This window comes from Ceratotherium simum, chromosome 13 (assembly GCF_057802395.1).
Source record: "Ceratotherium simum simum isolate JZ-2026a chromosome 13, ASM5780239v1, whole genome shotgun sequence".
In the NCBI taxonomy this organism is placed as follows: domain Eukaryota; kingdom Metazoa; phylum Chordata; class Mammalia; order Perissodactyla; family Rhinocerotidae; genus Ceratotherium; species Ceratotherium simum.
This window is the reverse complement of record NC_141912.1, coordinates 42,488,662-42,513,959: the sequence shown is the minus strand read 5'-3', so window position 1 is coordinate 42,513,959 and position 25,298 is coordinate 42,488,662. Positions and strand designations below refer to the sequence as shown.

At 55.2% G+C, this 25,298-nt stretch overlaps 1 protein-coding gene across 5 annotated transcripts; it reads right to left on the bottom strand.

Moving 5' to 3' along the window:
• Positions 1-1,013: 1,013 nt before the first annotated feature.
• On the bottom strand, positions 1,014-16,819 carry MDFI (MyoD family inhibitor). Of its 5 annotated transcripts, none has more exons than XM_087438574.1 (5): positions 16,523-16,819; positions 14,855-14,980; positions 7,646-7,828; positions 4,474-4,698; positions 1,014-1,860 (listed from the first exon to the last, which is right to left on the bottom strand). In XM_087438574.1, the coding sequence occupies exons 2-5, from the start codon at positions 14,967-14,969 to the stop codon at positions 1,604-1,606; spliced, it is 780 nt and encodes a 259-aa protein (XP_087294700.1). In that variant the 5' UTR covers positions 14,970-14,980; positions 16,523-16,819; the 3' UTR covers positions 1,014-1,603. The 5 variants fall into 5 exon arrangements, with proteins under 5 accessions (XP_087294700.1, XP_087294701.1, XP_087294699.1 ...); XM_087438573.1 differs by lacking the exon at positions 16,523-16,819 and adding an exon at positions 15,113-15,269 and having other exon boundaries at positions 1,015-1,860; XM_014782726.2 differs by having other exon boundaries at positions 1,018-1,860; positions 14,894-14,980; positions 16,523-16,815.
• Positions 16,820-25,298: the final 8,479 nt, after the last annotated feature.

Here is a 25,298-nt window from a genome sequence, read left to right as displayed (position 1 = left end):
TCAGAAAACCTTAATGTTGGCCATGTGAGGCCTGTGTACGTGGAGGGGAGGTGCGGCGGTGGGGGGAGTGCTCCCACCCCATCTTGTGTCCTCCTCCTGCTGTAACTGCTGCCTGCTCCCAGGGCATGGGCAGCTCCCTCTATGACATTCCTTAAGAGAGTTCAGATTTCATCTGGCCCTTTTCCGGAGCTCCCTCCTTCCTTCCAGAATCCCTCCAGACCACTCCAGCGTTGGTTCCTGGGAGCAGTGCCCACCAATTTCCCACGAGGTCTCCACTTTTCAAGGCCTTCTTCAGCCACGTCTCCTCAGGACAACCCGAGTCTAACCACAAGACGTCCTCTCCCTCACCCTGGACCCTCCTGGCTTCCTCCAGGTCCAGGACTGGGTGGGGAGGGGTTCAGTCCTGCCAGCCCTCCCCAGTGCCAGAGTCTACTCCCCGCTGGGAGCCCTGCAGTGCTCAGGTCTGCCCCTCCCCCGCACACCAAGGGCCTAGACACTGGGCCTCTGGGGTTCTCACCAGTTCTGGCAGCTTTCTTCTGTCTCAGGGACGACTGAGGCTGGGCCGTGTGACCCCCACTTAGGCCACATTTGCCTCCCCGTGCAGCCCAGAAGCAAGCCCAGGTGGCGCCAGGCCCAGGGTTGCCCCCTCCCTGCCACTGTTCTGCAGCCGGCATAGGCGTCACCCTCTGCCTTGGAGCCATGGTGGGGAGGGCCTGGAGAAGCCCAAGTCAGCAGGAGATTAATTAATCAGAACCCGAACACATCTGTTGTTAATTAATTCTATGCCAAGGTTAACTCTTCTCTCTCTGGCTTTCCCTTCCCTTTGGCAGGAAGAAGGAAATAATGGTGGGGAGTCAGGACCCCTCTTCCCTAGGGAAGGGACCCCAGAGGGCTGGGAAGCCTCATCCATTGGGGTGCCTTGTAAGGAGTTTGTGGGAAGTGTTTGCTTCTGGGAGTCATGGTCCATGGACATTACTCATGAGTTCTGAGGAAATCTGAGATGGACAAATATCTTTATTTACAGCAACAAATAGATCAGACCCTCCCTCCATTCCCTCCCTCTCCCCTTCCAGTCTTTTCCATACCGTTCCCCCTCCTGCCCTGCCCTAGGCCCAAGCCCAGCACCCTCTAGGGTCACTGTATAGGTCAGGCCCCCACAAGAGGCCAGGAAAGGAGACAGGGAGGGGCTTGGCTGAGGGCGGGGTGGGGGTCTCTTTTCACATTTTGCTGTCCTCTAAGCCTGGGGATCAGGGGCGGTGGGAGCCAGGAGCAGCGGGAGGTAGAGAAGCGCACAGCTCCGGCATCCCTGCCTCTCCACGTTCCTGCACGCCCCCTCCAACTTTCACAGTGTTCTGCAGCCCTGGCAGCTGGCCCAGGAGGGGCCCCTACCCCAGCCCTCGCCGCCAGGTCCTCGGTGCCATGTGGCCCTGGTAACCAGGGGGGAGGACCGGCTCTCTGCAGTGGGCCCAGCTCCCGTGACTGAGGTGCCCCCGAGCGCCCCCTTCTCACGGGCTGGGGTTCTGAGAGGGCCCTGGGAGGGTGGGAGAGGACGAGGGGAAGGGGTGATCAAGCTTTGTGCGACAGCCTGGGGCCTCCCTGCCGGTCAGGAGGAGAAGCAGAGCCCACAGCACTCCATGCAGATCTCCAGGCAGTCGGCCGACTCGCAGCAGGCGTCCAGGATGCCGCAGTCCAGGTCGCAGGGCAGGTCGCAGTCGGCACACTCGCCAGAGCCGCAGCAGCAGCAGCAGAGGCACGAGTCCTCGGAGCTGCAGGAGCCGCACGTGGCGCAGTCCAGGACGATGTTGCACAGAGTCAGGAACTCGCAGAAGAGGCAGGACAGGATGCAGTGGACGCAGCAGTCTGCAGGTGGAGAGAGCCAGGTGAGACAGCTGGGGGCAGGGGACCCAGCCCAGCAGGTACGGGGGGTTCACTGAGCCCTCAGTGCTCGGCAGGAATTAGGCTCAGGCAACCCTCCGGCAGCTCCACGAGGCGGGGACTGTGAGGATCCCCACCTTACAGGTGATGACCCCAAAGGCACAGAGTTGCACACGCCTACCCCGTAAGCTGCAGAGCGGAGCTTTGAGCCCAGGCAGTCCTGATCCTGACTCCCTGCTCTTAACTGCTCTCCGTCTTTTATTTACGAAACACACGGAGTGACAGCGTGTTCCAGGCCCTGCTCTAGTGCTGGGCGTGAATTAAACTCCTTTAAACCGGCAACAACTCTATGACGTGGCGTTACTGTCAGCCCCACTCTACAGATGAAGAAACTGAGGACAGAGGAGTCACTTCAGAATATACCCAGAATCCTACTACTCTGCTCATCTCTCGCTGGGGCAACAGCAACAGCCTTCCTGTATCCACTCCCCACATGGCGGCCACAGGGATTCTTGAAAAGCTTCAGTGGATTCCATCCCTCCTGTGCTCAGAACCCTCCAATGGCCTCTACCTCCCTGGGAGTAAAAGCCGAAGTGCTCCGAGTGGCCCCCATGTGATCTGGTCCCCTCTCCCACTCTGTCCCCCTGGTTCACTCTGCTGCAGCCACACTGGCCTCCTGGCCACCTAGGCACTGCTTCCCACCCAGAAGGCTCCTGTCCCAGATACACGCTGGGCTCCCTCCCTCCCCTCCTTCTTTGTCCAAATGTCCCCTCTCGTGAGGCCTTCCTTCCACAAGAACCCTCTTTAATACTGCACCCTGCCCGCCCACCCCAGCACCCCACCCCCTTGCCCTGGTCTGCTTTCCCCGGAGGACTGATCACTTTCCACCAACAACAGAGTTTTCTCCTCCTCCTAAGAGGTAAGCTCTCCAAGGCGGGCATCTCTGTCTGTTTTGGTCACTGATATAGTACAAGTCCCCAGGACAGTGCCTGGCACTTGTGGGTGCTGAGTAAATAAATAGTAAGTGAGTTAACCCATGAGCCTGCCTTTGGGCACCCAGCTGGTAAGCGGTGCAGCTGGGGACCCAGGCAGGCTGGCTCTGGAGCCCATGCTCTGAACCGCTCAGGGTGCTTCCAGGATGCTGAGCTGGCACCCCTCCCAGGGGCCAGGCATGGGGCAGAGTGTCCAGTTCCTCTGTCCAGGTGGGCCCCTGGCACACGGCCTGGTCCTGTGGGAGACTCACACTGCCAGGGAGGGTCTGACTCCCCACCCCATTCCTGTGTGGAGGGACTGGGGTCTTGTAGGGCTGGAACCCCTGCAATCCATCTGCAAACTGGATAAAGGAGTTCTCTTCAAATGCAAATTTGATGAGGTCACTACCATGTTTAAAACCCTTCATTGGCTCCCTATGGCCCTCCAGATAAAGTCTAGGTCCATGGCAAGGTTTACAAGGCGGTCCCTGTCCCCAGAGCCCCTGCCTGCCTGGAGTCTCACTTCCCACCATTCTTCACCTTGAACTTCATAATCTAGCCACACCAGCCATTTTCACCCCTGTGCTAATGCTCCCCTGGCTAAATCCTCCTACTTGTCCTTTAAGGCTTGCTCAGACACCTCCAGAGCCTTCCCACCTCCCCTCCCCAGCTTTCTGCACTGGTATGGCTGTCCCCCAGTGTTCACATAATCCCCTGCCTGTGGCTTTATCACTGTATTTAAAATCACACCATATCTTGATGAGCTGTTTGTGCCTCTCTCATGAGAGCTTCACGAGGCCATGGACTGGGTATCCAGCACACAGCTTAGGGCGTGGCTCAGAGCAGATGCCCCGGACACTTTCAGTGAATGAACACCCCCTTCATAAATAAGACTGTTGGGCAGAATCTGCTCCGTGGGTGGGAAGGTTTATGAACACGATATGTGCAAATGTGTACACTGAATCCTGTTTGCAGAGCACCAGGCCAGAGTCCCCTAACATGGACAGGAATCACTTAAAAATTCTGGGGCACCGCTGAGCTACAGGCAGCTGTCACTCATGCTGAACTGACGCATAGTGGGGCTCCCAGGGTGGCCCTGCCGAGGACCTTTGTGTTGGAGGAACGATGGCTGGTGTATCTGGGTCCTCCGCCCTCCCACTGCACCTTGCAGCCCCCGCCCCACCTCCAATTAAACATCTGATGGTGCATCATTTTATTCTGCTAAGTGTTCTGCTCTCACTAAACAGATGGTCCACTCCTTGAGGAAAATTTCTGTGTCCAGAAATGGGGTGGTTTAAGCTGGCTTAGCCCAGATGGCTCCATTCCTTGTTACAGCGACTCGGGGAGAGCAGGGATGGGAAGGGGTTGGCCTTGAGAACGTAGACATGCCTCACCGTACCCAACAGGTGTACTTTGCAAGGTTCTCTGATTTGAGAGTCTTGCACCAGAGGGCTTGTCAAAACCCAGACTCCCGGGCCCCACCCAGAGGTTCAGATCTGGTGCGCCTGGTGTGAGGCCGCGACTCTGTACTTCTCACCAGCAACCTGGCAGAGATGTGGTCCCTGCCTCGTGCTTTGAGGCCCCGGCTCTGGAGGCCTCTCCCAGGGAGCGGGGCGGGGGTGCTCACCTTCCTGTGCCTGGAGAGGGATCTGGGAGGCCGCCGATTTGCTGCTGGTCTTACTCTTCTTGCTGCCCTGGCTGGCGAGAGACGGGTGTGTCTGCAACTTCCGGTGGGCCTTGGGGCCGCCCAGGGCACCGTTCCCCGCCCGCCTGGCGCTGCCCAGCTCCGAGGGATGGCCAGAGCCATTCGCCACTAGTGGGGTGCAGCTCAAGGGGCTCCCCTGAGGCTGGCCTAGAGAGATGATGAGAAAGGGTGATGGGGGAAAGCGCGGGGGCCGCACAGCTGCCAGAGCGCTGTGCTAACCCTGCCTGCTTCATTCCCAGAGACACCACAGGTCACGCTGCTGGGCTTGTATTCTGCACGTGGAGAAACTGAGGCCCAGAGAGCACAACTGACTTGCCCAGGGGCACACCATGGAATAGCAGCTCCTGACCCCCAGGCCAGCGCTCATTCCAGAAACGACAGAGGGGCAGGGGAGGGGCTCAGAGCCCTGGATGCCACCTTCTTACCCCACACGAAATCTACTCTCCTGCCTTGGGGTCCTGGGACTTTGGCAAGGGAGGTGCGGTAGCGGGTGGAGGGACAGGGATGGTTCGGCTGGAAGACAGCAGCGAAGCAGTTAAGGTTCGCCTCGGTCCCTGCCAAGGCCCCAGCTGTTTTTGCCCTTCGTGTGCTGGGTGATTTATTGGAAACATCTGTTTGGAGATGAACGCCCCGGCCCTGGAATCCAGGGGCTCCTCACAGGAGCCCCTCTATCTCCTGCTCCTTCCGGCTTAGCTCCCTGCCCTGTCCGGCCTCCGTGGGGCGGCTGGCAGAGGAGTTTGCTGAGGGGTCCTTGGGTCTGCGTGAGGACGGAGAGAAGAAGGGAAGAGGGAGGCCAGCAGGGAGACCCTCAAGGCCAGGAACCCCCAAGGCTCCATCCCAGGCTGAGGGACCAGATTTCAGCCTTATCAGTGGGGTGCAGGGAAGCTGGCCCTGGAGATCCCCCCCAAAACACCCAGTTCCTTTCTTCGCCTCACTGAGGTGTGCTCACCTGGATGGCACGGTTCTGTTCTCAAGAGATGAGGGCAGGTGTGTGTGTGTTGGGAGAGGGGACTGAGAAGGGGTCACCAAGAGCTCTGGGACCCCTCAGCTGCTCGGGGCCCCTGACTCCTGGGCAGGACCCTCTGGCCTGAGGACCTCTGTAAATATGCAAATGTGGGACCCTTCCATCACTTAGGCACTGGGGTCTGGATCCCCAACTCCCCCCAGGCTGGGGCTCTGTGTTTGAGTTGTGGTGGAAGGAGACATCTGGGGGTCCCTGGAGGCTAAGGAGAGGGGAAGGTGGCCTCACTGCTTCCCTTGACTGAGGGGGCTGGGCCTTCCAGCAATGGTCCCATCACTGCACACTTACTGCATGTCAGCCACTGTTCTAAGCACTTGGCAAGCTAATTATTCTCTCACTGAATCCTCTCATGTCTCTATGGGGCAGTATCCTCCTTTTACAGATGAGAAAACTGAGACCCAGAGAAGTACAGTAACTTGTCTAAGGTCACACAGCCAGTAAGTGTCAGAGGTTGGACCAGCCTGGAGGCTAAATGCTGGGGCTCAGAGGCCAGAGGGGCAAGGTGGGGGCAGAGGTTGGGAGACAAGGGACTGGGGAATGAGCTGCTACTGTCACAACAGTCACCACTCTCTTAACTAGCAGTGTACACGTTTTGAACTGTTACTAGGTGCCAGACACAGTGCTAAGAGCTTTATGGGCAGTGACTTTAAACATCATGATAGATCTACTATGATTGGCCCTATTTCACAGATGAGAAGACTGAGGCCCAGGGAGGATAAGACTTGCCAAAGTTTCCACAGCTAGGAAGCAGAGGGGGAGGGGATGTCGATGGGGAGAAAGGAAGCAAGGATAAGGCGGGGAGTCAGGGAGAGGATGGGAGACAGGGCTCTGGAGAGGCCCCGAGGTCTGGCTAGTGCCTGTCTCTGGGTAAACAGGGGTAAGGCCATGGGAAGTGGCCAGGCCTGAATCATCCTTCCCCTACCTCTTGGCCCCACGGGGGGTGACTGGACTCGGTCCTTGGCCAACTTCAGTGCCCCTTGCCCTGCTGCCTAAACATGGGCACAGTGACCAGAGGGCGGGCGTGTGGTGAGCTGAGGGCCCCGGGAGGTTCGGGCAGACAGAGCTCGCCTGTGGCCGTGGCCATGGCGGCTGAGTCACAGAGCAAACACTCAGGCCCATAGACACCGGAGTGTCTGTCCAGCTCCCACCCAGACCCCTCCGTGGCCACGGCGCTGACCTCTTCTCTAAACCCTGCTGGTGGGTGTGTCTGGAGGAGGCGGAGGGCAGGGCGCTGGTGGGATTCAGTAATCCCGACTTCCAGGGAGTCCAGCTTAGCCCCAGATGCCCTGGCTGAGGCAGCTGCCTGCTCGGCCGTGCCAGATGGGCAGGCGGGCACGGGAGACAGTGTTGGGCCGGGGACCTGGGTTCCTCAGCCTGTGTCCAGGGTGAGTGCTCTCTATGCCTCAGTTTCCTCATCTGTGAAATGGTTTTGGCCATGGCTCTCCCACTGCCTCACCACAGGCTGATCTGGAGAGCACGTGAGATCATTCAGTGAAAGAAAGTCAGAAGGTGCAAATACGTCTATAGATTGTGCACATCTTATTAGTAACTACAAAATGATTCTGGCTGCCCCTTCCCTGCTCTTGAGGGGCAGGGTGGGGAATTCGCTCCCTCCCAGGACCTCCTTGGAGGGTGAGCCAAGCCTGGGAACAGAGCTGAATTTTGCTCCTTTCTGCCCAGGGCAACTGACGGCGTCTCTCCTTCCTTCTTGTCCTCGATGCCCTGAAAGATGGGGCTGCCCGGGCTCTCGCTCCCTGCACGGCCCCCAGCTTCTTTCTGAGACGAGGGGCACCTCTCTCCACACAACCTCCCACTCTCTTGTCCTGAGCTATACTGTCTGGATCCTGTCCACACTCATTTTGTACTAATCACTTTGTACATGGAGGTCTTCTTCCTAGACAGAAAGGACAGTGACCGTGTCACACACCTTTCCCCTACCCACACCTCAAGGCCCTGGCCCAATGCTGGGCTCCCACGGGCACCCACTGCATTTTTGCCTGCCCATTTGGATTGGATTCCTCAGTGCAACCCCTACATGTTGCCACCCCCATACCCTAGTCCCCCAGGACTCACGTGTCACAGCTTCTGTGGGGACATCGAGGTCAGTGCTGTCCAGGGCCTGGGGGGCCCCAGGACCGTTGCCTTGGGGCATGGAGGGTGCCGCCTCCTCCAGGGAGCCCTCCTCTAGCGCTGCCTCCGCAGGGTGAGTGGATCCTGTTACTACCTCCAGCCCAGGTAGGAGGGATGCGGTCTGGGCTGGGGAAAAAGCAGACGACTGAGGTCTATTTTCCCAGCCCTGGTCCCCTCCCCACAGCTCAGAACGCCGTGAGCCCTCACTCTCTCTCTGTACCAGTGACCCAGCCCTTACCCTATCTGGCAACAGCTCCGGACTCCAAAATAGAAAGCTCCCAAACCACAACCTGTGAGTGAGCAAGGATGTGAGTGTGTGTGTGTGCACGTGTGTGCAGGCGTGTGTGTGGTGCCACGGAGGGGGCCAGAGACACGTGGTACAGATGGAGAGGGGAGAAGGGGCAGAAACACAGCCTGGGAGAGAACAGACAGCTGGTCAGCGATGGAGAGATAGGGACAGGCATCAAGAGTGACAGGGAGAGAGAAAGAATCAAAGGGATAGTGAAAGGTAGAAGCCAAGAGATAGCGCATCAGAATGCGGGAGACGGAGACGGGGCGCGGGAAGAGACAGCCGCAGAAACCCAGTGATGGAGAGGCAGACAGCCGGGGGCAGGAGGGAGACTCAGCGATGGGGAGGAAGAAAAAGACAGGGTCAGAGGAGAGGCGATGAAGAAGCAAGCGGGAGACAGATAGTGAGAAATTGGGTGAGAGAGAGGATGATAGCAAGAGAAAGAGTCAGAGAAACCTGGGGGTGAGGTGAGGGACTGGGCCTGAGGCGGAGGGGCTACGAGCAGGAAGACAGACAGAGAGATGGCCACTGAGGGCTGGGACCAGGCGGACAGCAGCCACATGTAATTACAGCGACGGGCTCAGCCCCTCTGCGCAGGGTGGGTGGAAACAGAAACGGAGCCACCTTCAAACCCGCAGCTCCTGAGCGGCCACACTAGGGCCCCCAGGCCCAGGGGAGAAGGTTAGGGAGATGGAGGAGGGAGGCAGATGGGGGCCTGAGCTCCCACCCCTCAGGCACCGGGAGTGGGAAGGCCTGAGAGTGAGCAGAGGGCAGGGAAGGTGAAGCTGGGGTCCTGGGGCCAGAGGCGGGCCCGGTCAATTACAGGGTGCAGGGCGCAGCCTGAGTCTGTCATCAGACCCCACGTTGTGGTGTCGGAATGACAGGGGCCTCAAGAGGTGCCCCCACCCCCCATACATGCCATGCTGGGAGCAGGGGAGACAAAGAAATGAGAGACTCAGAGATGCAGAGACCAAAGGGCATGGGGAGAGGAGAGGGACACAGGGAGACAGAGGGAGAGGAAGAGAAAGGCCATACTCAGCCATATACACCACACACAGAGATCGGGAGAGACACACCCAGAGGGGCAGAGGGATAGAGACACAGACTAGGCCTGGAAATAGAAGCGGAATCAATCACAGAGAACAGAGGGGCTTACATATGGTCCTTCTCTGAGTTGTCTCCAAATGAGCGGGGGTAAGAGAGGAGGAGGATAATTAGAGGGATCAATGAAGGTTGAGCTCGCAGGTCTGGGGGATGGGAGCATCCTGAGGGGAAGGGACGATCAAGGGGCTCAGCTGCCTCCCTGGGTCCTGAGCATCCCTCTGCGGCCTCTGATCCACAGAGACCGCTGAGCAGCCATTGTTCCAAAGACCCTGGTCTCCCCTAGCCAGGGGGACAGAGGCCCCGGAGGCCCCAGGTGGGTGGCACAGAGAGCACAGGCAGAGCTGGCGTGCTCACACCTGCACAGGGAAAACCACAGGCCCTGCCTGGAGACAGGAGCTGAGGCAGGGAGGAGGGAGGGGCTGGGGCTCCTGCAACTCCTGAGGGCCCCAGAGTTCTGTACTGGGGACCCCTCATGTTGCCTGCTGCTGCTCCAGGGAGGCAGGGGGGCAGTTCCCTCGAGCCCCATCTACTCTTTGGGCCTGTTGAGAGCCCCCCCTCACCATCTGGGTTAATGAGAGAAGTCAAATGGCTTTGGGAAGATCACAGAGCTGGGAGAGGGGGGAGCAGGCGAGTGGAGATGACATCCGAGGTGTCATCTAGCCCTGAGCTGGTCTACAGCAGCTCAGACATGACTCTTGAGGACATGGTCCAAGCTGGCATAAAGAGGGAGGCTCAGGGCTTGGGTCCTCGGTCCCAGGAAGGGAGGGGCCTGCCCAGCTCTGGCCTTTGGCCCCAAGGCATCTTGCCAGGGCCCTGAACTGGAAGCGTGGACTCTCCCATGTGGTGTAATAAAAAAGGCCTGAGGGAGATGCTGGAAGACCCCAGCCCTGGTTTTTACTAGTTACCAGCTGGGGCAAGTTACCGGGTCTTGGGTTACCTTGTGTGTAAAGGGGGGTCCTAATGCATATCCCTCAGGGTTTCAAAGAGTAAATGAAATGCTTAGCAGTGCCCTGCCTGTGGGGGGCCATTAGCGAACACTTGCATCCACAAACCCACCTACCTGCCCGCCCTCCTTCTCTCTTCCTCCCTCCCTCCCTCCCTGTGCTGTTTGATTCAACACATATCAAGCAGCCGTGATGCACCTCACAATACGTCAAGCACTGGGTAGACCAAAATGAGAAAGACCAAGTCACCGCCTCAGGACTTCTCCATCAGGGGTGGAGTGCGGGGCAGTCACACACACCGAGGGGCAAGAGTTACAGTGGGGGAAGCTATAAGAACTGTGAGAGTGCAGAGGACGGGCACTTATCCCAGGGGGTGTTGTGTGTGTCTAGGGGTCTTCCAGGAGAAGGCAATGCCCACACTAGGTCTTGAATAATCAATCAGCAAAGAAGAAAAGGACATTTCGAGAAGAGCAGCAGGAACCAAGACCACAGGGTGAACGAGGGACACCACAGCCTTTGGTAGGCCTAGAACGATAGCAGGGGCATGGCGGGCCTGTGGTCACTTCCCGGGCTTTCTCCTGGGTCCTGTAGTAGAAGAAACCAGGACTGCAGCTTTCCTGGCCCCCAGGGTTGGAGAGAGAGGAAGGTGAGAAAGAAGGGGTAGGGACATTGGTCCCCATCTCTGCCCTCCTCCCCCAGTGTGGCCACTCTCTGGGCATTCTCTCCTAATAGTCACCTACAGGGCTGGCGTTCTCGAATCTGGTGGGAACAGAAAATTATAGAGAGCACAGACTGAGTCCCGAAGAGGCCCTTCCTGCAGAAAACCTGCCATTCTAGGATGAGCACCAGACCTTGGAAAGAAACTAGGGAGGAAAGAAAATCCAGTCCAGTCATCTTGACCTGGACACTCAGAGGGACAGACCTCCCGGAGCCAGGAGGGGCAGGAGAGGGGACCTGGCAGATGCCCGAGAGAGCAACACCGAGGTCAGAAGAGGAAACTGTGCTGAGTGCCCGGAGACATGGAAACAGGACGAGAAGGAACGAGAAGTGGCAGGAAGACCCGATTTGCGAATGAGATCCTGCCCAGAGGGCCCGGATGCCAAGATGCTGGACCAAGAAACAGCTCTCACCAGGAGCACACGGAGCAGAGAATCCAGACCAGAGGTGAAGTCCCAGTGCTCAATCATCAAGACACGGAAAGAGCCCAGCTTTCCTTCTTGGGACCATGAGACACTGCTGTCCACCCACACAGGGGAGAATATCTCTGAGGAGGACTCCCGGAGGGACATGCAAGAGGGTAGAAATGTGGGGTGGGCCGGAGGGAAGGGGTGGCCAGCAAAGGCCAAGGGCCACAGTGCGGATGTGCAACTCCCGTTCTACATAAAGTCGCCTGCCAAGGAGGCCAGGGGTGGGGCTGGAGGCCCTGGTGGGGGCGCTGTCCTCCCCGGAGGTGCCATCTGCTCACCCAGCTGCATACCTGCTCCAGCTGACCAGAGGGCCACCTTTGTTTAAGGAGCACAGGGGGCCATCAGTGCTGGTGGCGTCTCTGAGCAGAAGCCCCCAGGCCTGCACCTCCCCTTTCACGGGTCCTCATCTACAAGGGGGAAATATAGAAAGGTGACAGCCCTTTGCCTCGACACACTCTCACCCCTAGCACAGGATAAGGTTCTGGTCAATGCCCCAAGTTCTGGAAAGATGCCCAGAAGGGAGTGGAAAAGTCATGTTTAAATCCGTCAGCCCAAGAGGGAAGGCTGAGAGTCTAGCAATCTCAGCAAGGACCCTGGAGGCTCCCTCTGCCTGCCGTCCTCCAAGTGGAGGGGTGATCCTGGACCAAGAAGGAGTAGAAGGGACCTCTTCCAGGTGGGATGGGTTCTCTCCAAACCTAGAAAGTGCCCACAGGGCCCTTGTTCTGGAGCTCCAATGCCTGGTCCCTCAAGTCCGGCCCTTTCCATTGTCTTGAGGGTCAGTGGGTCAGGCTGCCCCCTTGGAGCTCCCACTATCTTCGGGAGAGAGGCCAGGACCTGATCTGCTCAGAGAGTAGTGACCGGAGCCCCACACTCCAGTCTCTCCTTGGCTTGGTGTTCAAGGCCTCAGTCTACATCTCCAACCTAATCAAGGGACAAGGATCCTGCGTTTCAGGCAACTGACCTCTCCACAGCCCCAGGCCACTCTGGGCCTTCTGACCAATCCACCCATGCTTACATTATTCCTCTTGACCAGAAGGTGCTACCCCTCCCCTTTCCCACTCCCCAAATCCAGTGCATCCTTCATGACCCAGCTCGAGTTTCACCTCCTCCTCTAGAAAGCCTTCCTTGACCCCGGAGCCAATAGGCCCTCCTCTGAGTGGCCCACTTACTGAGAACCTAGCACCCAGCGCCTCCTGCTGTTGATTATAACCTAATAGTGAAGTCCTGGCTCCTCAACCAGCCTGCAGCCCTCCCCAGCTCACTCCCTTGCAGGGGTAGCAGTATTCATCTCCACACCCCTAGTGGGCACTGGGCAAACGTCTGTTGGTTCTGGAGTCTGGAATGACGCCGGGTCAGGGGAAGGAGAGAATGGGACAGTAAGGATTAGGGGTGGCACCTGGCCCCAACCCCAAGAAAGTGAGGATGTGGACTCCCTTGATGCACACGTGTGAAACAGTGGTCACAGTCCCAGACCAACAGGCTGAGGACGGGAGAGGGCCTGAGCTGACCAGTCAGGCTGGGTCGAGTTGGTTTTATTTTAGGTCTGAAGGCTCCAATTCCCCAGGAAATTCAATTTAGAACCAAGAGCAGGAATGTGACGCCCCAGTGCTGGGCAGAAATCTGCTGTGGCTTAGGGAGCCAGGCTCCCGGGGCTCTCAGGGGTGGGTGGGGAGGCCACTGGTGGAGCCAAGGGGGTGGGGGCTTGGCCACCTGCCCCAACCAGAGCTGCCCAGAGTCCCTTGCACCCCAACTGCATCTTGGGTGGCTCGGGGAGGGGCTGACTTGATCCCCGGCTATCCTGCCAGCAGGGCCCCTGGGGGCATCGCTATGGCCTTGCTGTTCTGTCAGCGCTCAGCAGGGAGTGTGGGGGATTCTGGTCTCGGATTTAGGCGTCTGTGGGGTTTTGGCTGGGTCTCCTGCGGTTTGGGCTTCCTGGGCAGCAAGCTCATTCTCCCAAGGCGACAGAGCTAGGCCTCCTCTGTTATGAAAGCCACATTGTCTGGCCCAGCCCAGGCTGGGGAGGGGGCTCGCAGAGGTGCTGGGGGGCCTCAAGTTACAGCCAGGGCTTAACCCTTCCAGTGGCCCACCTTGGCCCTTGTCCCCTGCCCTGAGCACATTTAGCCCCCTCCTCTTCCTGCTGGGGCTCAGAATTGGCCCCGGGGGGGGGGGGGGATCTTGGAAGGAGGCAGTGGAGAAGAGAGCAGAGAAAATGGATAAGCAGAGGAAGAAAGCAGGAGACAGTGGGAGAAAGAGAGGAGGGGTGAGAGGTGGAGAGGGAGAGAGAAGGTTCACAGACAGAGAAAGAGCCTTCCCCACCCCCTGCCTCAAGCTCTCTCTGCAGCTGAAGGAGCCAGTTCTTGGAGGAACTTATTCCCCCCAAGTCCCTGCTCCAGGGGCCCGGCAGAGAGGAGGGATCTGAGGGTTAGCAGGGATGTGCAGCAGCCACATTAGTCTCATTTATGCACTGGCTCCCGGCCAGACATGTCTCACTTGTCCTCCCTCTGGTTTAGGAGACCCCTTCCCCACCACCTCCACAGCCCTGGGCATCTAGAGTGTCAGCGTCCACACCAGGCAGATGGGAGAGCTGAGACAGGCCCCTCCAAACAGGCAGACAAGCCCGGATGGGCGGATGTGGAGACTGAGGCCAGAGAGGGGACGGAACTTGTCCAAGGCAGCGCAGGGAGTCAGTGTCAGAGGTCCAGGACCAGACCTTCATGATTCAGAGACTCGAAGGGGGAGAAAGCGAGAAGGGGGTGGGTCAGAGGAAAGCAGAAGAATTACACTGACCTAGAGCTGGCTTTGAAGTCCTGAAATCTGGGCCTCCACTCCAGCACTCCACACCCCTGCCCCTGCACAGATCCACGTGTTCCTGACTTCTCCCTGACCCTGGGTTCCACTGTGACCCTCAGTGAGGAGAAGGGACTGAGAGCCACAGGCCCAAGGGCTTCCTCCTCAGACCCCTCAGGGAGTCACAAACCGGGCTGGGTCATGACGCTCCCGCAGGAATTCCAGGGAGGTTACAGACCCAGTGAGTTGGGGAAGGGGCATTTCACTCCGGTTGTGGGCACTTGGTTGGAGTCAGTGTGTGTGTGTGTGTGTGTCTGTGTGTGTGAGTGTGTGTGTGTGTAGGAGCCGCAGGGACTCGCCAGGCTCGGGTGGGGAGGAAGGCGAGTGAGACGAGATGGCAAGGAGAGGAGGGGCCGGGTCCTGTAGCCGCTCTCGGCCCACAAAAGTTTGGGGAATCGCTAGGCTCTGGTTGGGTTGGAGGAAGGGAAGGAGAGAAGGACTCAGACACCCCCTACTCCTGCCTGAGGCCCCCATAAATATTTACACACTGGGCAGAAACGGCTGGGACACAAGTCCCAGACGGACAGACAGACACTGCGGTGTGTGTGTGTGTCTGGTGTTGGGAGTAGGGGGAGTCGGAGCCAACTTGGCGCAGCCGCCGCCTCCGTTCGGGCCCTGCCCCCATCACCCCAGCCCTCAGCTCTCCTTGGACCGGTTCCCCGATACCCAGACTCCTCGCCCCCCCCTCCACCCGAGCTCCCCGAACCGCCTCCCCGCGTCTCAGGGAGGAAGGGGGAGAATTAACACTCCCCCACCTCCCCCGACCCCACGAGCCGCCTACCCCGCTCTCGTCCAGCCTCGCTCTCCATCCCGGTCCTACCTGGGCCCGGAGCTGCGCTGGGGGCTCCATGGGGCGCGTCGCAGTGAGGGGAGGGCTGGCCACTCACCTGGGACATCGGCTCGGGACCTGTGGAAAACAGGGCTCAGCGGGCGGGGCCGACCTTCCCCCTGCGCGTGCGGGGAAAGGGGGACTGGCAGGGGTGATCCAGCCGCAGACGCGCGCCTCCCCCCTTCCCAGCGCGGCCCCCGACTAACTTACTGTGCAAGCTGCGCGCGACTTTCCGCCCGATCACCGCGCGGGGCCTGCCATGCGCGCCCGCCGCGGGCGCCCCAGCCCAGGGGCCGCTCGGCTCTTCGGTGCTCGCCCCGCGCCCCCTCCCCTCTCACTCGCTCCTTTCTCCCATTTCGGCGCCAGCTCGCGCCGCTCGCCCCCTTCCTTCTTCCTTCTCTCCCTCCAGCCCCTCGCTCCTCCCCTGCTCGCCTCTCCCCTCCCCTCTTCCCTGGCCCACCCTCTCCCCGCCCCCTCCTCGCCTTCCCAGTCGTCCCCCCACCACGTCCCTTCCCCCACGCCAGGCTGGGCGCTGCCTGGGCCGGACACGTCTGTCCGCGGGGCGCCGCGGCCGAAGCCCCCACAGGAAGCCGTCTCCGGGCGTTTCCTCTGAGCTTGCAGAGCTGGGCCCCAGTCTCCCCAGATCTCCGCCCCCCCCCCAGGCCCAGCGCCCCGAGGGGCTGCAGACCGGACTGCGCATTCTCCTTCGCCTGTCCTAAACTCTGCAGAAGTTTGAGGAAAATCAGAAAACGAGAGAGAGAAATCACTGTGACCACAACCACCTCGAGCCAATTGTCTGAATAATTGTGGCCCCCAAATCTCGTTGTCCCAAAGATGGGAGTGATCAAGTTCCTCCGGCCGCCTTTGCCCACCCCTTCGGTCTCCGCCGGGGTCTGGGGCTCACCGACCTGGTGCCCATCCCTCCAGAAGTTGTACCTCCGGGAAATCCGGTTAGTGACCATCTAGCCTCCCGTGTCCCGTAGGAGCCTGGCGCATCCCTGACCCCACAGCCCCTACCAGCTGTGCCTGGGAATTTGTGTCCGAAAACCAACTTTGGAGGCAAAGAGAGGTTCTCCGACTTCAGCCCTTCTTTGGCTCCGTCCTGGAATCCGAGGCCTTCCACATTGCGGGCGCGCGGGGCAAGGGGAGAGACGGGGCCCCTCCAGGCGGGGACAGCCTGGCGGCACATCTGGAGTTGTGCGCTGGGTCCCTCCTCAGGGCCGTGGAGATGGGAAGGAGGCGCCGCCCGGCAGTCCGAGGGGGTTCAAGTACCCTCAGCGTGACCCGGGGACGAGGCCCCCAAGAATAGGGGAGGGCATGGAGCCTGCGGCCCGCCCGTGGGGCTGGGCGGGCCGGTGGGATGATCCTCAGGTGGGGCCACCCGCTGGGGTGACAGCGTCTCGGCCACACTTGACCCGGGCCGCCTGGGAGCCGAGTCTGGGCTCGCCACCACGAGGGCCAGTGAGCAATTAGGGAGGCGGCGGCGGCGGCGGCGCCAGGCCAGTTCTCCTAGTCTCGTGTTCCAGCCCGCGCTTGAAGCGAGGGCTGGGACGCGGGGGACCGCGTGAGGGACTTGGGGCTTTTCCTTGGTCTCTTCCGGTCCCCGCAGTCGCTACTTACAGCACTCGAAGGTCCTCGCGGCGCCGTCGCGGCCGGGACCGCCGTGGCCTCCACGGGGCCCGCCGCGCTCTCGCCACCCGCGGCCGCGTCCCCGCGATGAGCCCAGGTGGCTGCGGCTGGAAGAGGGGGCCCAGGGCCGGGAGGAGGGGGTCCCGCTCCCGGGGCAGGGCTGCCTGCTGCGGGGGCCTGGCCTGGCACCCGGGGAGCGAGGCCCGATCAAGTTGCTGTCTGGGAGCCCTGGAGAGCAGGGTGACTCCCCCTTCCTGGCAAGGGCTGAGTCACCGGGACGCGCCCGCGCTGGGGCTTGGCGACTGCTCCATTCTTACCGGCTTACCTGGGCCCGCGAGTTAGGCCTCACCGCCTCCAAGGGTTGGGGGGAGGGCGGGGGGCGGATAAGGGGAACGGATGTTGTCTCCAGGGCAGCCCCCACCTTCTTTCTCTGTCCTCTCTTGCGTATAGGACCCCTTCCCCAACCACAGACTCCCATGCTACGCCAACGCCCCCCTGCTTCTCAACCACTCTCCAGGGCCCCTAAACTCTGGATCAGGCCAGTACCCCAGTCTTACTGTCTGAAGTTGCTTGCTTGAGCTCAAAAGTCCTCTGAATCTGGCCCAGTACTAATACGTCTGGTTTGTTGGAAATATAAAATATGCTTTAAATTGAATCTCACATGTTGGTTATACAGGTGTGCTCAGTTTGTGAAAATTCTGCAAGCTGAATATTTTAGGTACACGCGCTTCTATACTCGAATAAAAAGTTAAAAAAAAAAATTAACACATTAAAATCAACATTCCAGGACAGAACACGACAGGGTGTGATGGGCAGGGGGTGAATCTCGGCATGGGACACCAGTTCAGATCCCAGCTCCACCATCCACGTGTTTCCTTGGGGAAGTCCCTGCACCTCTCTGCGCCTCAGGAGGGATGACTACTGGGGCCTTCAGTATGGAACCCAATCATCTCATTGTTTTCCAGGGCCAGGACCAGTGTGAGGGAAGTGAGGCACTCGCCTGGGGTGCAACATTTAGGAGGGTACCAAGATAAGTAACGTTTTAATCCAGTATTTAAAAAAACAAAATCAGCGAATTATAGCCCTGCCAGCCAACTGCCTATTTTTATAAATAAAGTTCACTTGGAACCAGGGCTGGGATTAGGGTGAAGTGAGTGAGATAGGATGGTGCAAGTTCAGGGTTAGATCCTGGCTTTATTTAAAATGTTGGCATTTTGTTCATCATGAATTTTTTTATATTAATTTTGATTATTAGATATATGGTAGGAAAATATTGGTTATCACAACTATTGACTTTTTGGTGCCCTCTTCAGTTTTGCACCTGAGCCAAATGCCTCACTCACTCTAGCCTTACACACCTGACACCTCACCCTGGTCCCTGGCCTATTACCATCTCTTTCTGAAGGACCTAGCTAGGACCCCAGGGTAAATGTGAGCAGAGGTCAAAGATGCTACAGACACACACACACACACACACACACACACACACACAAACACCAGGTGGGCTCTGCACTCAAGCCCAGGCCTCGCTTTCCTGGGGCCCACTGATCAGTTCAGAGTAAAATGCAAAGTCCTTACAATGGCCTTCAGGCTCCCTTAGCTGGGCACTACTACCTACCTTGGCCTTCGTCTCCTCTCACTCATTCCTTTCCAGCCTTGCTGCTTCCTGAGTTTGTTTTTTCAACTTGCCTCATATGCTTGCCTCAGGGCCTTTGCACTCGCTCTTCCCTTTGCCCAGAATGTGCTTCCTCTAGATATTCACATGGCCCCCTTCCTTGTTTCCTCTGCTTATGTCACCTTCTCAGAGAGGCCATCCCAGACCCCTTACTCTCTGTCACCTCACATCACTTTATGATTCTTCATAGACATTTCCCCACTTTTCCTATTATATATTTGCTTGTTTGTTGGTGGCATGAAAGCTCCAGGAGAAAATGGACTCTGCCTTGTCCGCTAGTGTGTTTCCTAGAATTGTGTCTCCACAGAGAGCTCAATAAATACTTCCAGGTTCACAGGCGGGAAAACAAGAGGCCAGGGAGGGGAAGGGGCTAGTGCAAGTCACACAATGAGCTGGTGACAAAGTCTTACTAAATCCTAGGTCTCCAGACTCCCAACCTAGTGCTCTTTTTTCCCCCACCTTCTCCAGGGGCTTATTCTCACACCCCACCCCCAGAGCCCTCCAGGCAATGAAAGGTGACAGTGACCCTGCATGGCTTTCCAGGACAGTCCTTTCTACACGGTGCACTCACAAGGCCCGGCCCAGCTCCAGCCTCTGGTGTCCGCCCCTCCCTGGTGTCCAGCAGCACAGCTCTCTTCCCCAGCACGTACAGTTCTTCCCAGCTTCCTGTCTCTGGCATGCGGCCAGTCGGAGGCTGCGCTGGGTTCCACAGCTGGACCACAGCTGTGGTCTCTGCCATGCCCTGGAGAATGGGGGACAGGACACCGTAGTGCGACCCCTCACAGAGGGCTGTGTAGAAGGGGGTGTGTCTGTGTGTATGGGAACTTCCGGGGGGAACTTCCGGCTCCCCTCCCCGACTCCCTCCCTGATGGGCAGTGAGTGGGGATGGGACTCTAAGCCTCCTCCCTCCTGGAGAAATGGCATGTGATGGGGTGAGGGGAGCTCTGGGCCCTGGGCCTGATCCCATCCCTCTCTTCTCTCCTGGTATAGGAGGTGACAGTGGGGGGGTCACATTCTGTAAACATGAGTCGGGTATGTTCTGTATGCCAGCCCCTTGCTAGATATTTCTAGATTTGTTGCTTCCTTTAGTACCCACACAGTCTGGATAGTTATTATTCCCATTTTACAGATGAAGAAACTGAGGCACAGTGAGGCAAAGTGATTTGCCCATGGCCGCACACTAGTAGTGGGTGGAGCTGGGACTCCTGCCACATTTTCTGAGGTCAAGTGCATTGCTCATTCCAATCCCTGACACAGTCTTCAGCACAGGAGAGAACTGTGATAGTCTTCTTAATGTGTCGCCCAGCTCCAAACTGGCTGCTGAAGATGGAGACATGGCCCTCTGCACCCCTCCTCTGTCTCATTGGTAATTGGGGTACCAGGAGCTTGGCAGAGTAGAGTAGAAAGAGCGGGGCTTGGTTTGTTGTCATGGAGACCCAATCTTCGTCCTGGCTCGGTCATTCTACCTCGCTATGTGATTTTGGGCAAATCGTTTGAACTCTGTGAACCTCCAGTTCTGTGTAAACCTGGAAGGATAGTTCCCACCTCACAACTGGGGGGAAATTAAGTGAGCACCTGGTACAGCATCATTGGCTCTCAGTAAATGCTAACTCTCTCGCCCCACGGTTTCCTCCCCAGGCTCACCTAGCAGCAAGCGAGAGGAGCTTCCCAGGGCAACGTGTCCATTGTTCTGAGTCCTATTTACAAATCCTGACACAGTGCTTACTATGTGACAGGCACAGTTCCCGGCACTTCACATGAATTAACTGATTTAATATTCACAATATTAAATATCAATTAATATTAAATACCAATATTTCCCCCATTTCACAGATCAGGAAACCGCAGCACAGAGCCGTTAAGCAACTTGCTTTAGCCCCACAGCTCTCCGCAGGCTTCCCTCAGGCACCGTCTTCCCGGTCTTCCTGGGGGTGAGGGAGGAGGCTCCTGTCATCACTGGTCCTCTGCTCTCCTGTATGATCTCTTCCCCTTCATCCCTGTGGTAAGGTCACTAACTCTGAGCTGTTAATCATGTATAAATGCCCTCATGCAGTGGCCTCCAACTTTTTTTTTTTTTTTTTAGTAATTCAACTTTATAACTATTATAAATAAACCTGTTAAAATGTTCTGGACAGTGCCAGCATTTGGATTTTTTAAAAAAATAGACTTTATGTTTTAGAGCAGTTTTAAGTTCACAGCAAATTGAGCAGAAAGAATTCCCATATACCTCCCCACCCCGCACACCCTCCCCCACTATCAACATCCCCCACCGGAGTGCTCCATGTGTTAAAATCATTGACCCTACATTGACACCTCAGTATCACCCAAAGTCCATCGTTTACATTAGGGCTCACTCTTATACATTCCACGGATTTGGACAAATGTGTAATGACATGTATCCACCACTATAATATCATACAGAGTAGTTTCACTGCCCCAGAATTCTCTGCTCCACCTCTTCATCCCTCCCTCTCCCCTAACCCCGAGCAGCCACTGATCTGTTTTACTGTCTCCTAGTTTTGTCTTTTCAAGGATGTCATATAGTTGGAATCATAGTTTGTAGACCTTTCAGATCAGCTCCTTTCACTTAGTAAGATGTGTTTAGTGTTCTCCTTGTCTTTTCATGGCTTGATAGCTCATTTCCTTTTAGTCTTGAATGATATATCATTGTCTGGATGTACCCCAGTTTATTTATCCATTTTCCTATTGAAGGACATCTTGGTTGCTTCCAAGTTTTGGCAATTATGAATAAAGCTGTTATAAACATTTGTGTACAGGTTTTTGTGTGGACATAAGTTTTCAACTCATTTGGGTAAATACCAAGGAGTGTGATGGCTGGGTTGTATGGTAAGAGTATGTTTAGTTTTGTAAGAAACTGCAAAATTATCTTCCAAAGAAGCTGTACCGTTTGCTATTCCCACAGCAATGCATGAGAGTTCCTGTGGCTCCACAGCCTCACCAGCATTTGGTGGTGTCAGTGTTTTGGATTTTCGCCATTCTGATAGGTGTTGGGTATAGGTGTGTAACAGATGTGTGATGGTATCTCATGGCTGCTTTAATTTGCATTTCCCTAATGACATACGATGTGAAGCGTCTTTTCATTTGCTTGTTTGCCATCTGTATATCTTCCTCAGTGAGGTGCCTGTTTAGGTCTTTTGTCCATTTTATTAATTGGGTGGTTCGTTTTCTTATTGTTGATTTTTAAGAGTTCTTTGTATATTTTGAATAATAGTCCTTTATCAGGTACGTCTTTTGCAAATATTTTCTCCCAGTTTACGGCCTACTTTTTCATTCTCTTGAAAGTGTCTTTTGCAGAGCAGAAGTTTTTAATTTTAATGCAGTCCAGCTTATCCATGATTTCTTTCAGGCACCCCGCCTACAAAGTCATTTCCAAACTCAAGGTCACTTAGGTTTTCTCCTATGTTATCTTGTAGGAGTTTTATAGTTTTGTGTTTTCATTTAGGTATATGGTTCATTTTGAGTTAATTTTTGTGAATTGTGTAAGGTCTGTGTCTAGAGTCATTTTTTTGCATGTGGACATCCAGTTGTTTCAGCTGCATTTGTTGAAAAGACTCTCATCTTTGCTCCTTTGTCAAATATCAGTTGACAATATTTATGTGACTCTATTTCTGGGCTCTCTACTCTGTTCCACTGATCTATTTGTCTATTCTTTCACCAATACCACATTGTCTGGATTACTGTAGCTTTATAGTAAGTCTTGAAGTCGGGTAGTATCGGTCCTCCAACTTTGTTCTTTTTCAATATTGTGTTGGCTATTCTGGGTCTTCTGCCTCTCCATAGGCAAACTATTCTTTAACAGCTTTATTGAGCTAGGATTCACATGTCATACAATTTACCCATTTAAAGTGTACAATTAAATGATTTTTGGTATATTACATTAGTTTCTTTAAATTGTGGTAAAATATATACAACAAAAATTTCCCACTTTAACTATTTTTTTTCTTTTTGGTGAGGAAGATTAGCCCTGAGCTAATATCTGTTTCCAATCCTCCTCTTTTTGCTGAAGAAGATTGGCCCTGGGCTAACATCCGTGCCCATCTTCCTCTACTTTATATGTGGGACGCCTGCCACAGCATGGCTTCACAAGTGGTGCGTAGGTCCATGCCCAGGATCTGAACCTGTGAACCCTGGGCCACTGAAGCAGAGCGCACAAACTTAACCACTATGCCACGGGGCCAGTCCCTTCCCACTTTAGCTATTTTTAATTGTACAATTCAGTGGCATTCATTACATTCAAAATGTTGTGCAACCATCACCACTTTCTATTTCCAAAACTTTTTCATCACTCTAAACAGAACTTCTGTAACTCTTGAGCAATAACTCCCTATGTTAGTTTCCTAGGGTGACTGACAAAGTACCAAAAACTAGGTGGCTTAAAACAACAGCAATATATTGTCTCACAGTTCTGGAGGCTAGGAGTCCGAAATCAAGGTGTCGGCAGGACCATGCTCCCTCTGATGGCTCTAGAGGAGAATTCTTCCTTGCTACTTCTAGCTTTTTTTACTGGCAATCCTTGGAGTCCCTTGGGTGGTAGACGTGTCACTCCAGTCACACGGCCGTCTTCTCCCTGTGTCTCCACATCATCTTCCCTCTGTCTCTGTCTCTGTGTCCAAATTTCCCCCTTTTACAAAGACACCAGTCACACTGGATTAGGGCTCACCCTAATGACCTCATTTTAACCTGGCTCAATCTGCACTGAACCTATTTCTAAATAACGTTACACTCTGAAGTATCGGGGGTTAGGACTTCAGCATATCATTTTGTGGGGACACAGTCCAGTCCATAAACTTCCCATTCCTCCCTCCCCCAGACCCTAATAACCTCTAATCTACTTCCTATCTCTATGAATTTGCTTATTCTAAATATTTCACTTAAGTGGAATACAACATTTGTCCTTTAGTGTCCGGCTTATTTCAGTTAGCATAATGTTTTCACAGCCAGCCCTGGTGCTCTAGTAGTTAAGATTCGGCGCTCTGTGGCCCAGGGTCATTTCCCAGTCACGGAACCACACCACCTTTCTGTTGGTGGTTGTCATACTGAGGTGGCTGCGTGTTGCTGTGATGCTGAAAGCTATGCCACCGGTATTTCAAATACCAGCAGGGTCACTCATGGGGAACAGGTTTCAGCGGAGCTTCCAGACTAAGACTAGAAAGAAGGAACTCGCCACCCAGTTCCAAAAAAATTGGCCAGGAAAACCCTATGAATAGCAGCAGAGCATTGTCTGATACAGTACCAGAAGGTGAGAGGATGGTGCAAAAAGGCTGGGCAGGGTTCTGCTCTGCTCTATACAAGGTTGCTAGGAGTCAGAATCGACTCTATGGCACTAACAACAAACAGTACTTTCAAGGTTCATCCATGTTATAGCATGTATCAGAACTTGATTCCTTTTTATGGCTGAATAATATTCCATTGTGTGGATAGACCACATTTCATTTACCCATTCGTGTATTGATCGACTCTCGGGTTGTTTGCATCTTTCGGCTGCTGTGAATAATGCTACAAAGAACATTGGTGTACAGATATCTGTTTGAGCCCTGCTTCCTCCAAACTGTTTTGACAGGGCAGTTATATCAATTTTTAAAAACCGAACATCAATCCCAATATGTGTCTATTTACTTATAAATTTTATACCCATGCTATTGTGTTAATATAAAATGTACGTGATAAACATACATCAAAGTAGAAAGTGAAAAGGTGAGACAGAAAGTAAATATGAATGAATCGGATATAAATAGAAGTAAGTATAATTGGGTGTTCCGTCCTGACCCCCAGTTTGGAGACAATGATGTGCTACTCTTCCTGAAGGAATAAACATGATTGACAGACAGACTTGCCTGAATCTACTGATTATAGCTTTTCCTGGATCCGATGTTTCTTTGACAATCTGATGAAAGCTACGGGCACTCTCCCCCAAAAGACCCCCTCAAATAAACAGCTTCTCCAATACAAGTTTGGGAGACTCGTGGGGTCCCATAAGGCTTCATTGAAGATTATTTGCCTTCATCTGAAGGCCTGCTCCAGGGGTGGGATTTCAGGCATCTGCATGGAGTGGCATTTGGAGATAGGGAGAGAGAATTTTATTCGCCTCTGTGGCCCTGTTCTGAGTCTATAGGTTTTCGAGGGAAATCTGATGTTGTCGAAGAGAACAAACAAAGCAAAATAGACGGAAAGTGTAGATAGTGGGATTGAATCAGATAATCAGAAAGTGTTTCTAAATAGCCCAGAGAATCAAGCAGGACTGCAGGTGATGAGGGGGGTGGTGGAAGTGGCGGGGGGTGTTTATTAGGGGGTGTGTGTCCTGGTCCCTGAAGATGCCTGTGGACTCCCATTGCGGTGACAGGTGGTCTGGCCTAAAGCAGTCAAGCTGATGGATGTGATGATGTCAGATTCCCACTAAAGGGAAAATCACCGAGAGTTTCGGTTTGGGGTTTCCTTTCTGCTTTGGGCCTTGCAGTAATAAGAAACAGAGCATTTTCACATTTATCACCTCATTTACTGCCATCTGTATCAATCTCTAATTAGGAAAACAGGAACAATTCCAGGTGCTTTCAGTAGAAGGGGATTTAGTACAGGGAACTGGTCACAAATGTCTTGGAAGGGAGGAGGCGATGCTCAGAGGCTAGGAAGCTGCTACCGTCCCTGGGCTTGGAACCCAGAAGCCCACACTTGGTGTTGAGCAGCTGGAAGTGCTACCATCACTGTTCTTGCTACCGCTAGAACAGCTGCCACGGAGCAGCATCCAAGGAGCCTGCACCTGCCAACCTCAGGTGCCCACCACTGCTGCTGCTTCAGAGGTCACCTGTAGAAGCAGATAGAGCTGCTTCTCCCCTTCATGTGACTTCCCATCTCTCACCAGTTCCTCCCATTCACAGGGCCTCACTGGAGTTTGGGAAATGTAGTTTGCAGGTTCCCAGCATCTGAGGAACACAGAAGGCAGGAGGCGAAGCTGAGAGCCAACAGGCGGGGAACTAGCATGTCGCGGTAGCCACCGCAGAGCCCCACCTGGAATAGATCCACTCTTCACCCGTGTGTTTTCCGTCTCCTCTCGCCAGAGTACGGCCTCTTTGAGGA

Coding starts and splice junctions, on each gene's coding strand:
- MDFI (XM_087438574.1), bottom strand. CDS start 14,969: ATGTCCCAGGTGAGTGGCCAGCCCTCCCCTCACTGCGACGCGCCCCAT. Junction 7,829..14,854: donor CGAGGCTGGACGAGAGCGGG/GTAGGCGGCTCG, acceptor CTTTTTCCCCAG/CCCAGACCGCATCCCTCCTA. Junction 4,699..7,645: donor CCCCACAGAAGCTGTGACAC/GTGAGTCCTGGG, acceptor TCATCTCTCTAG/GCCAGCCTCAGGGGAGCCCC.